Consider the following 12,812-nt stretch of genomic DNA (forward strand, 5'->3'; position numbering starts at 1 on the left):
ATACAAATACATGGCAAAGCAGACACCTATCAGAAATATGAAATGTTGGGGTAACATATTCTTTAAATTGATTATTTTTATTTTATTTTAAAATAACAAACATGTCTATATTTACCTACTATATGCGGTGGTTCTGCACAGAGCAGCCCCCCTGCACAGAGCAGTTCTCGAGTCCCCCAGCAGACTCTCCTGGCTTCTCATGTCTGTTGGGTGCCCCCACAGCAAGCAGCTTGCTATGGGGGCACCCGCTGCTCCGTGTGTCTATTCACACATGAAGCTGCGGCTTGGCACTGCCCCCTCTCTATCATTGGCTGACTGGCTGTGATTGACAGCAGCGGAAGCCAATGGCAGCTTGCTGTCTCAGTCAATAAGGAGGCAGAGACCCGGGACAGCCGAGGCTGTCATGCACATCGCTGGATCGCGATGAGGCTTAGGTAAGCATTGAGGGGGCTGGGGGCACTGCTACACACAGAAGGTTTTTTACCTTCATGCATAGAATGCATGAAGGTAAAAAATCTTTAGCCTTTAGAACCATTTTAAGGTCCGGTTCACATCATAGGAAGGCAGTCTGGATGTGTTTTGGAAGCATTTCTGCATGTTCATTTAGGTGCGCTCCAGTACGTGTTTGATGCACTTTAATTCAGTGCAGAAAAAATACAGCATTTTCTACTTTTTTACCGGAACTGGAATACACTGGAACTGACTGCACTAGTGTGAACTATGCCACTGGAAACCATATAACTTACTATCCAAGCTTTCTTTATGCAGAAAAAAAATGTACTTGACTGCATGTGGTGTGAACCAGTCCTAACGCCCCATTCCAACTTAGTGATTTGGAATCACAAGCAGAATTGGTGTGATTTCAAATTGTGCTAAAATCGTGGCAAAACACACTTGTCCTGAAAAGAACAAAAAAAGATTAAAAAGAATCATGGTCAATATTCAATTGTTTCTTCTGCAAGTGCACTAATAAAACCCACAACATTCTTAATGGCACTCAGAAAGCGGTGCGATATTGCCGTGAATGTCATGCAGAAAAATGCGCCAGACTCAGGGCCAAAATTTGGTCCCAGAGCTTCTTCGTCATGACAAATGCATATAGGGCGGTCCATTCCCATGAATGAGCTGTCCTATGTGTAACATGAGGAAATGTGTTCATTGCTAAAATATAAAACCCCATCAGCAACGCGCGTTCCCGCGATGCGAAATGTGAACACGACATAAACGTCAGCAGATACAGAACTTGTAGATGCTGACTTTTATTTCTATTTTTATCTATTCTTTTATGTGTTTATTTCTATTTTTATCTATTATTTTATGTGTTTATTTCTATTTGTATCTATTAATTTATGTGTTTATTTCTATAGTTATCTATTCTTTTATGTGTTTATTTCTATTTGTATCTATTATTTTATGTGTTTATTTCTATGTTTATCTATTCTTTTGTTTATTTCTATTTGTATCTATTATTTTATGTGTTTATTTCTATGTTTATCTATTATTTTATGTGTTTATTTCTATAGTTATCTATTCGTTTATGTGTTTATTTCTATTTTTATCTATTATTTTATGTGTTTATTTCTTTTTTTGTTCTAAATGACTGAAGTCCCTCTTTCACCCTATCTTCTCTGTCTTTGCTATTCTCTGTATTTAACCATTAGCCGCCCAGCCAATGGCCGTTTGGCAGGCGGCAAAATCCTTCAGTGTTCTGGGTGGACGCCATATGGTTTGTGCGCCTGCAGAGCCACACAGCGGCGCGATCTGTTACCAGCCGTGTACCTAGGACAGATGACAGATCTGAGTACCGGCCCCGTTGCCAGTACCATGTGACCTGCTGTGACCAATCACAGCAGGTCACATGACAGTTGTATACAATGGATGGCTTCATTCATGCCATCCATTGTATACTAGTATCTAGCTGTGAATGGTCACACAGCGATCACATGCACATGTCATGTGATTAGCCATGGCCAAATCACAGCTAAGCACAAAAAAAAAAACCCTGAATGAATCGATGTCATTCAGGTAAATGCTTACTTATAGCAAGGTAATTCTTTGCTATGAGCAAATTGTGTAAAAAAAAAAAATACTGATCACTTCCCCATAGTAGTACAATGTTACTATGGTAACATTATACTACTTTGGTCATAGTGAAATATGAAAAAAAAATCTTTAAAGAAAAGAAAAAAATGTAATAAAAAATTAACAATAATAATAAAAAAAAAAAAATAATTATATATATATATGTTTTTCGTACTATCACCAGTCAGTGTCCCTGATCACCGCCATGCCAGTTATATGATGACGCTGTACTGCACTGGTGACAGTATGTAAAAAAAAATTGTGAAAATATTTTTTTTCATTTTTTCAATTTCCGAAAAGTTATGACAAAAAAATACAACTTCTAAAAACTCGCCATCCCTCATGAAATATGTCGGACTGTCTACTCTGCAAAAAGGGGTCATTTGGGGGATATCTGTACTGTTCTGACATTCTCGGACCTCAAGAAATTAGATTGGCTGTCAGTACTTCAGGATTGATCTATTTTCAGATCTATACCATAGTTTGTGAGCTCTATAACTTTCCTACAAACTAAATAATACATCCTAATTTGGGTTATTTTCACCAAAGACATGTAGCAGAATACATCTTGGCCTAAATTTATGAAGAACAATTATTTATTTGTAAACTTTTATAACAGAAACAAAGAAAAACATGTTTTTTTTTAATTTTCGATCTTTTTTTGTTAATTTAGCAAAAAATAAAAACCCTGGCAGTGATTAAATACCACCAAAAGAAAGCTCTAGTTGTGTGAAGAAAATGATAACATTTTAGTTTGGGTACAATGTTGTTTGACCGCGCAATTGTCATTCAATGTGTGAGAGCGCTGAACCGTGAAAAATGGCCTGGGCAGGAAGGGGGAAAAGTGCCCGGTATTGAAATGGTTAAATCTCTTTGTTTTTGTTTTGTAACACTAAAAAAAAAAATACACAAAAAAGAAAATGTTTTCCTTTGTATACAATGTCCCTATATTTTGTATCAGAAATCGAATGTTTCCATCCTTAGACAATGACATTTGGCAACACAGTTCAATGATGGTGGGGGGATTCCCTTTCTCCTAGAGATGCTGGGTGGGGGGAGGGGTCTGCAGTGTGAACTGTCAGTGATACAACATGAGGACATTCAGAGGGCACCCAGTCCACTGATTTATAGGATTGGGGGTCTCTATGACTGGCCTGACAATGATTCCTACCCCTTTCTCTCTCCCAGTCTGATCCATACACAGGTGGGGCAGCTCTGCCTGTGTCCCCCAGATTGTCCCCGGAAATCCCCCCCCCTTGTCCTATATCCCTGCCGGGAGGTCAGGCCCGGTAGGTGCTGTCAGTATGGGGGGGGGTTGGCAGTCAGTACAATCAGGACAGACATGTGACACACACAGCCTTCTGTTTACCTCCCCCAATCCCCAGGCTCCGGGTCACGTGACGGTGATGTTGCAGGAAGTGACACGCTGGACCCGGTTCCGGTGTCGGGATGGCGCTGTCAGGGAAGCGGCGGTGGAACTGGTTGTGTGCGGCCGTCATAGCGGCCGGATCGTTCCTCGTTAGCCGGGCGGAAAATGCTGAACCTTCCCTATGGAGGGTCCCCCTGTCCCTGGTGAGTGCGGCCTGTCAGGAGGGAGGACCCGGATAGGGGGTATATATATGTCCTGTATACGGGGGGGGGGGGACACCTCCGTATACTACACTGTGTATAGGGGGGGACACACCTCCGTATACTACACTGTGTATAGGGGGGGGACACCTCCGTATACTACACTGTGTATAGGGGGGACACACACCTCCGTATACTACACTGTGTATAGGGGGGACACACACCTCCGTATACTACACTGTGTATAGGGGGGGGGACACACACCTCCGTATACTACACTGTGTATAGGGGGGGGGACACACACCTCCGTATACTACACTGTGTATAGGGGGGGGGACACACACCTCCGTATACTACACTGTGTATAGGGGGGGGACACACCTCCGTATACTACACTGTGTATAGGGGGGGGACACACCTCCGTATACTACACTGTGTATAGGGGGGACACACACCTCCGTATACTACACTGTGTATAGGGGGGGGGGACACCTCCGTATACTACACTGTGTATAGGGGGGGGGGACACCTCCGTATACTACACTGTGTATAGGGGGGGGGACACCTCCGTATACTACACTGTGTATAGGGGGGGGGACACCTCCGTATACTACACTGTGTATAGGGGGGGGACACCTCCGTATACTACACTGTGTATAGGGGGGGGGACACCTCCGTATACTACACTGTGTATAGGGGGGGGGACACCTCCGTATACTACACTGTGTATAGGGGGGGGGACACCTCCGTATACTACACTGTGTATAGGGGGGGGGACACCTCCGTATACTACACTGTGTATAGGGGGGGGGGGACACCTCCGTATACTACACTGTGTATAGGGGGGGGGGGGACACCTCCGTATACTACACTGTGTATAGGGGGGGGGGACACCTCCGTATACTACACTGTGTATAGGTGGGGGGACACCTCCGTATACTACACTGTGTATAGGGGGGGGGGACACCTCCGTATACTACACTGTGTATGGGGGGGGGACACCTCCGTATACTACACTGTGTATAGGGGGGGGGACACCTCCGTATACTACACTGTGTATAGGGGGGGGGACACCTCCGTATACTACACTGTGTATAGGGGGGGGGGGACACCTCCGTATACTACACTGTGTATAGGGGGGACACACACCTCCGTATACTACACTGTGTATAGGGGGGACACACACCTCCGTATACTACACTGTGTATAGGGGGGGGACACCTCCGTATACTACACTGTGTATAGGGGGGGACACCTCCGTATACTACACTGTGTATAGGGGGGGGACACCTCCGTATACTACACTGTGTATAGGGGGGGGACACACCTCCGTATACTACACTGTGTATAGGGGGGGGACACACCTCCGTATACTACACTGTGTATAGGGGGGGGACACACCTCCGTATACTACACTGTGTATAGGGGGGGGACACACCTCCGTATACTACACTGTGTATAGGGGGGGGGACACACCTCCGTATACTACACTGTGTATAGGGGGGGGACACACCTCCGTATACTACACTGTGTATAGGGGGGGGGGACACACCTCCGTATACTACACTGTGTATAGGGGGGGGGGGGACACACCTCCGTATACTACACTGTGTATAGGGGGGGGCACACACCTCCGTATACTACACTGTGTATAGGGGGGGGCACACACCTCCGTATACTACACTGTGTATAGGGGGGGGGCACACACCTCCGTATACTACACTGTGTATAGGGGGGGGACACACACCTCCGTATACTACACTGTGTATAGGGGGGGGGACACACCTCCGTATACTACATTGTGTATAGGGGGGGGGGACACACCTCCGTATACTACACTGTGTATAGGGGGGGACACACACCTCCGTATACTACACTGTGTATAGGGGGGACACACACCTCCGTATACCACACTGTGTATAGGGGGACACACACACCTCCGTATACCACACTGTGTATAGGGGGGGGGACACCTCCGTATACCACACTGTGTATAGGGGGGGGCACACCTCCGTATACCACACTGTGTATAGGGGGGGGACACCTCCGTATACCACACTGTGTATAGGGGGGGGACACCTCCGTATACCACACTGTGTATAGGGGGGGACACCTCCGTATACCACACTGTGTATAGGGGGGGACACCTCCGTATACCACACTGTGTATAGGGGGGGGACACCTCCGTATACCACACTGTGTATAGGGGGGGGACACCTCCGTATACCACACTGTGTATAGGGGGGGGGGACACCTCTGTATACCACACTGTGTATAGGGGGGGGACACCTCCGTATACCACACTGTGTATAGGGGGGGGACACCTCCGTATACCACACTGTGTATAGGGGGAAGGGACACCTCCGTATACCACACTGTGTATGGGGGGGGGGACACCTCCGTATACCACACTGTGTATAGGGGGGGGGGACACCTCCGTATACCACACTGTGTATAGGGGGGGGGGACACCTCCGTATACCACACTGTGTATAGGGGGGGGGACACCTCCGTATACCACACTGTGTATAGGGGGGGGGGGACACCTCCGTATACCACACTGTGTATGGGGGGGGGGGGACACCTCCGTATACCACACTGTGTATAGGGGGGGGGGGACACCTCCGTATACCACACTGTGAAGCTTTCCTGCCTTGTATCAATGGTTCAGGGTGATCGTGGTGTAATGGTGTGTGGGATGTTTTTTTGGCACTAGCGATGTGTACCTAATAAAGTGGCTGGTGAGAGAGTGTCTCTGTGCATTGTGAGTGTTCCTCCTTTTTAATCCTTTTAATAAATGTCACTGGTGGACTCTTCAACCACTTGGTAACCGCGCTATAGCCGAATGACCGCTACAGCGCGGTTACTCAGTTCTGGGAGGGTGTCATATGACGTCCTCCCAGAACGCTCCCTCCCACACGCCCGACGATCTCCATGATCGCTGTGTCCTGTGGACACAGCTGATCAAGTGATGAGGTAAAAGGCCAATCACAGCGGCCTTTTGCCACGTGACAAGCCGTGTCAAATGACACAGCAGATCATGGAGTAAATACAATTTCCCGTTATCGGCAGCACATTCCTCATGCTATCACAGCGTGAGGAAAGTACTGCCGATAACTGGCAGCTGTCACAGAGGAGATCGGCACTGATGATCAGTGCCCTGATAAGTGCTCTGCAGTGCCACCCAGCAGTGCTGCCCATCAGTTGCACCCATCAGTGCCATCAGTCAGGGCTGTCAGTTAGCGCCGCCCATCGGTGCTGCCTATCTGTGCAGCCTCATCAACGCACATCAGTGAAGGAGAAAAATTATCCATTTGCAAAATTTTATAATAGAAACAAAGAAAAACTAGTTTTTTTTTTTTGTTTTTTTTTTGCACTTTTTTGTATATAGTACAGTACAATAAAACACCCAGTAGTGATTAAATACCACCAAAAGAAGCTCTATGTGTGTGAAAAAAAAATGATAAAAATTTCATATGGGTATAATGTTGCATGACCGCACAATTGTCATTCAAAATGCAACAGCACTGAAAGCTGAAAATTGGCCTGGGCAGGAAGGGGGTATAAGTGCCCGGTAGGCAAGTGGTAAAATGAATACTACCATATTGGATCTTCTTTACATATTTTCCTTGAGCCATTTATGCAAGAGCTGCAGAATATGGAGATGGAACCAGAGTGCTGCTGACCTGTTGCTTGTGTGATAAAAGTGCTGTTGACCACTTTGATTCATTTAACTACCTGCCGACCGCAGATAGCCGAATGACGGCTGCACTGCGGCCGGCCAGTTCTGAGTAAACGTCATATGACGTCCTCCCAGAACACGCTTTCCTGCGCGCCCCAGGGGGCGCGCACCCGGCGATCTCCATGATCGCTGTGTCCTACGGATGACAATGACACGCTGATCGACCCTTGCTCTCTGGTGTGTGTTTTTGTTTTTGTTTTTTCTCTTTCTTTCTTCTCTGCTTTTCTTCTTTCCTTTTCTGTTTGTTTTGATGTGACAGTGGACAGCTGTCTTTAGTTGCGATAATCTGAGTTTCACTGATGTTATTGTAACCTATGTGCCATTGATAGCCCCTACGTGGGCATACGTTTTGCCTTAATGGAATTAGAGCGTTGTCTGCTCTATTATACATTTTCTATCGGTGCAATTGATAGCCCCTGCGTGGGCGTGTTTTGTTGCCTCTGTTTTATACTGTTTAAAATTAATAAAAACCATTGAAATACAATGACACGCTGATCAGAGGGAAATGCAAGTGCCGGTTCTCGGCTGCACTTTCCTCACGCTGTCAGATCGTGAGGAAAGTACTGCCGAGAACCGGCAGTTGTCAGAGCGGGGATCGGCACCGATCATCAGGGCACTGATTATCAGTGCCCTGATGATCGGTGCCCAGCAGTGCCACCCACAAGTTCCGCCCACCTGTGCCCAGCAGTGCGCCCACTAGCTTCGCCCACCTGTGCCCAGCAGATCACCCACCTGTGCCACTCTGCAGTGCCACCCACCTGTGCCCAGAAGTGCCACCCACCTGTGCCCAGAAGTGCCACCCACCTGTGCCCGCCCACCCACCAGTGCCACCCACCAGTGCAGCCCAGCAGTGCTGCCAGTCAGTGCCACCAGTCAGTGCCCAGGGGTTGTGCCAGTCAGTGCCGCCAGTCAGTGCCCAGCAGTGATGCCAGTCAGTGCCATCTATCAGTTCCCATCATCAGTGCCGCCTATCAGTGCTGCATATTAGTGCCGCCTATCCGTGCCACCTCATTAGTACTGCCTATCAGTGCCCTTTAGTGCTGCCTATCAGTTACTGATATGGACGGGGTAATGTGTTAGGAACGTAAGGATGCCCCACTGTTTCATGGAAATGAAAATTATCAACCTACAGAGGACTGAATTCAAAAACACCCCGAAATCAAAGTTGAAAAAATGATGCAGCAGGCTAGTCCATTTTGCTGAAATTTAATTGCAGCAACTCAAAGTGGTACTCAGTAGTTTGTATGGCCCCCAAGTGTTTGTATACATGCCTTACAACGTCCTAATGAGATGTCGGATGGTGTCCTGGGGAATTTCCTCCCAGATGTGGACCAGGGCATCACTGAGCTCCTGGACAGTCTGAGGTGCAACCTGGCGGGGACGGATGGACCGAAACATGATATCCCAGAGGTGTTCTATTGCAGTGGTTCTCAACCTTTCTAATGCCGCGACCCCTTAATACAGTTCCTCGTTGTGGTGACCCCCAACCATAAAATTATTTTCGTTGCTACTTCATAACTGTAATTTTGCAGTGGGAGGACTAGCGCCCCATCACTGATGTCAGTGGGATGAATAGTGTCCCATCGTTGGTGTCAGTGGGAGGAATAGTGCCCCATCGTTGGTGTCAGTGGGAGGAATAGTGCCCCATCATTGGTATCAGTGGGAGGAATAGTGCCCCATCATTGGTATCAGTGGGAGGAATAGTGTCCCATCATTGGTGTCAGTGGGAGGAATAGTGCCCCATCATTGGTGTCAGTGGGAGGAATAGTGCCCCATCATTGGCATTAGTGGGAGGAATAGTGCCCCATCATTGGTGTCAGTGGGAGGAATAGTGCCCCATCATTGGTATCAGTGGGAGGAATAGTGTCCCATCATTGGTGTCAGTGGGAGGAATAGTGCCCCATCATTGGTATCAGTGGGAGGAATAGTGCCCCATCATTGGTGTCAGTGCGAGGAATAGTGCCCCATCATTGGTGTCAGTGGGAGGAATAGTGCCCCATCATTGGTATCAGTGGGAGGAATAGTGCCCCATCATTGGTGTCAGTGGAAGGAATAGTGCCCCATCATTGGTGTCAGTGGGAGGAATAGTGCCCCATCATTGGTGTCAGTGGGAGGAATAGTGCTCCATCATTGGCGTCAGTGGGAGGAATAGTGCCCCATCATTGGCGTCAGTGGGGGGAATAGTGCCCCATCATTGGTGTCAGTGGGAGGAATAGTGCCCCATCATTGGTGTCAGTGGGAGGAATAGTGCCCCATCATTGGTATCAGTGGGAGGAATAGTGCCCCATCATTGGTGTCAGTGGGAGGGATAGTGCCCCATCATTGGTGTCAGTGGGAGGAATAGTGCCCCATCATTGGTGTCAGTGGGAGGAATAGTGCCCCATCATTGGTGTCAGTGGGGGGAATAGTGCCCCATCATTGGTATCAGTGGGAGGAATAGTGCCCCATCATTGGTGTCAGTGGGAGGAATAGTGCCCCATCATTGGTGTCAGTGGGAGGAATAGTGCCCCATCATTGGTGTCAGTGGGAGGAATAGTGCCCCATCATTGGTGTCAGTGGGGGGAATAGTGCCCCATCATTGGCGTCAGTGGGAGGAATAGTGCCCCATCATTGGCGTCAGTGGGAGGAATAGTGCCCCATCATTGGCGTCAGTGGGAGGAATAGTGTACAATCATTGGCGTCAGTGGGAGGAATAGTGCCCCATCATTGGTGTCAGTGGGAGGAATAGTGCCCCGTCATTGGTGTCAGTGGGAGGAATAGTGCTCCATCATTGGCGTCAGTGGGAGGAATAGTGCCCCATCATTGGCGTCAGTGGGGGGAATAGTGCCCCATCATTGGTGTCAGTGGGAGGAATAGTGCCCCATCATTGGTGTCAGTGGGAGGAATAGTGCCCCATCATTGGTATCAGTGGGAGGAATAGTGCCCCATCATTGGTGTCAGTGGGAGGGATAGTGCCCCATCATTGGTGTCAGTGGGAGGAATAGTGCCCCATCATTGGTGTCAGTGGGAGGAATAGTGCCCCATCATTGGTGTCAGTGGGAGGAATAGTGCCCCATCATTGGTATCAGTGGGAGGAATAGTGCCCCATCATTGGTGTCAGTGGGGGGAATAGTGCCCCATCATTGGCGTCAGTGGGAGGAATAGTGCCCCATCATTGGCGTCAGTGGGAGGAATAGTGCCCCATCATTGGCGTCAGTGGGAGGAATAGTGTACAATCATTGGCGTCAGTGGGAGGAATAGTGCCCCATCATTGGTGTCAGTGGGAGGAATAGTGCCCCGTCATTGGTGTCAGTGGGAGGAATAGTGCCCTGTCATTGGCGTCAGTGGGAGGAATAGTGCCCCACCATTGGCGTCAGTGGGAGGAATAGTGCCCCATCATTGGCGTCAGTGGGAGGAATAGTGCCCCATCATTGGTGTCAGTGGGAGGAATAGTGCCCCATCATTGGTGTCAGTGGGAGGAATAGTGCCCCATCATTGGTATCAGTGGGAGGAATAGTGCCCCATCATTGGTGTCAGTGGGAGGAATAGTGCCCCATCATTGGTGTCAGTGGGAGGAATAGTGCCCCATCATTGGTGTCAGTGGGAGGAATAGTGCCCCATCATTGGTGTCAGTGGGGGGAATAGTGCCCCATCATTGGTATCAGTGGGAGGAATAGTGCCCCATCATTGGTGTCAGTGGGAGGAATAGTGCCCCATCATTGGTGTCAGTGGGAGGAATAGTGCCCCATCATTGGTGTCAGTGGGAGGAATAGTGCCCCATCATTGGTGTCAGTGGGAGGAATAGTGCCCCATCATTGGTGTCAGTGGGAGGAATAGTGCCCCATCATTGGTGTCAGTGGGAGGAATAGTGCCCCATCGTGGGTGTCAGTGGGAGGAATAGTGCCCCATCGTGGGTGTCAGTGGGAGGAATAGTGCCCCATCGTGGGTGTCAGTGGGAGGAATAGTGCCCCATCGTGGGTGTCAGTGGGAGGAATAGTGCCCCATCGTGGGTGTCAGTGGGAGGAATAGTGCTCCATCGTGGGTGTCAGTGGGAGGAATAGTGCCCCATCGTGGGTGTCAGTGGGAGGAATAGTGCCCCATTGTGGGTGTCATTGGGAGGAATAGTGCCTCATCATTGGTGTCAGTGGTAGGAATAGTGCCCCATCATTGGTGTCAGTGGTAGGAATAGTGCCCCATCATTGGTGTCAGTGGGAGGAATAGTGCCCGATCATTGGTATCAGTGGGAGGAATAGTGCCCCATCATTGGTATCAGTGAGAGGAATAGTGCCCCATCGTTGGTGTCAGTGGGAGGAATAGTGCCCCATCGTTGGTGTCAGTGGGAGGAATAGTGCCCCATCGTTGGTGTCAGTGGGGGGAGGAATAGTGCCCCATCGTTGGTATTAGTGACACAAATGATGGGGCACTATCCCTTCCACTGACACCAATGATACTTACCTTGCTGACCCCTGCTCCAGCCTGGGCTCTCTCTCTCCCTCACCCATCTACTCTCTCTTCACTCGCTCCTGCAGCTCCCTCGATCTTCTTCGATCTGCGCGCGCTGCCGATCGGCTCCTCCTCTCCAAGCTCCACCTCCTCGCCGGTGATTGGCCGCCTGTGTGCCTCTCCTGAGCTACAGTTCCGGTGGCCAATCAGCGGCGAGGAGGCGGAGCTGTTGAGTGATCCCAGAGGTGTGGCCAGGTTACAGGGGCAGCATATCATCCCGCCCACACATCGCTTGAGACAGGAGCGGTGTCTCGGTTCCTAAGACCATCGGAAATATGTGTTTTCCGATGGTCTTAGGCGACCCCTGGGAAATGATCGTTCGACCCCCAAAGGGGTCGCGACCCCCAGGTTGAGAACCGCTGTTCTATTGGATTTAGGTCAAGCGAATATGGGGGAAATTCAGTGGTATTTATTCCTTTATCCTCCAGAAACTGCCTGCATACTCTCACCACATGAGTCCGGCCATTATCGTGTACCAGGAGGAACCCAGGACCCACTGCACCAGTGTAGGGTCTGACAATGGGTCCAAGGATTTCATCTTTATGGTGCCAGGCAGTGAGCACAGGGCCCACTAGAGGACGTTGGGCCCTCGGGCCACCCTCATGAAGTCTGTTTCTGATTGGTCAGAGACATTCACACCAGTGGCCTGCTGGAGGTCATTTTGTAGGGCTCTGGCAGTGTTCATCTTGTTCCTCCTTGCACAAAGGAGCAGATACCGGTCCTGCTGATAGGTTAAGGATCTTCTATAGCCGTGTCCAGCTGCCTGTCTCCTGGAATCTCCTCCATGCTCTTGAGACTGTGCTGGGAGACACAGCAAGACTTCTGGCAATGGCACGTATTGATGTGCCATCCTGGAGAAGTTGAACTGCCTGTGCAACCTCTGTAGGATCCAGATATCGCCTCATGCTACCAGTAGTGACACTGACCCTAGCCAAATG

General features: G+C 49.3%; 2 protein-coding genes across 6 annotated transcripts in view; one reads left to right on the forward strand and one right to left on the reverse strand.

Moving 5' to 3' along the window:
* Window positions 1-3,629, reverse strand: part of GANC (glucosidase alpha, neutral C) — a 93,950-nt gene extending 90,321 nt beyond the window's left edge. For 2 of the 4 annotated variants that reach the window (XM_089658679.1, XM_089658677.1), the window contains exon 1: window positions 3,452-3,629. The gene's annotated coding sequence lies outside the window, so the exon portion shown is untranslated. Of the gene's footprint in view, window positions 1-3,253; window positions 3,397-3,451 lie in introns of those variants that run through there. The other 2 variants (XM_089658680.1, XM_089658678.1) reach the window with 2 other exon arrangements.
* Window positions 3,475-12,812, forward strand: part of TMEM87A (transmembrane protein 87A) — a 73,254-nt gene continuing 63,916 nt past the window's right edge. The window contains exon 1 of one of the 2 annotated variants that reach the window (XM_089658681.1): window positions 3,475-3,654. In XM_089658681.1, the coding sequence (XP_089514807.1) occupies window positions 3,532-3,654 (123 nt within the window). In that variant the 5' untranslated portion in view covers window positions 3,475-3,531. The remainder of the gene's footprint in view (window positions 3,655-12,812) is intronic. The other variant, XM_089658682.1, reaches the window with a different exon arrangement.

The sequence above is a fragment of the Staurois parvus genome, unplaced genomic scaffold (assembly GCF_062004578.1).
Source record: "Staurois parvus isolate SC_StPar_1 unplaced genomic scaffold, SC_StPar_1.0 ptg001089l, whole genome shotgun sequence".
Classification (NCBI taxonomy): Eukaryota; Metazoa; Chordata; class Amphibia; order Anura; family Ranidae; genus Staurois; species Staurois parvus.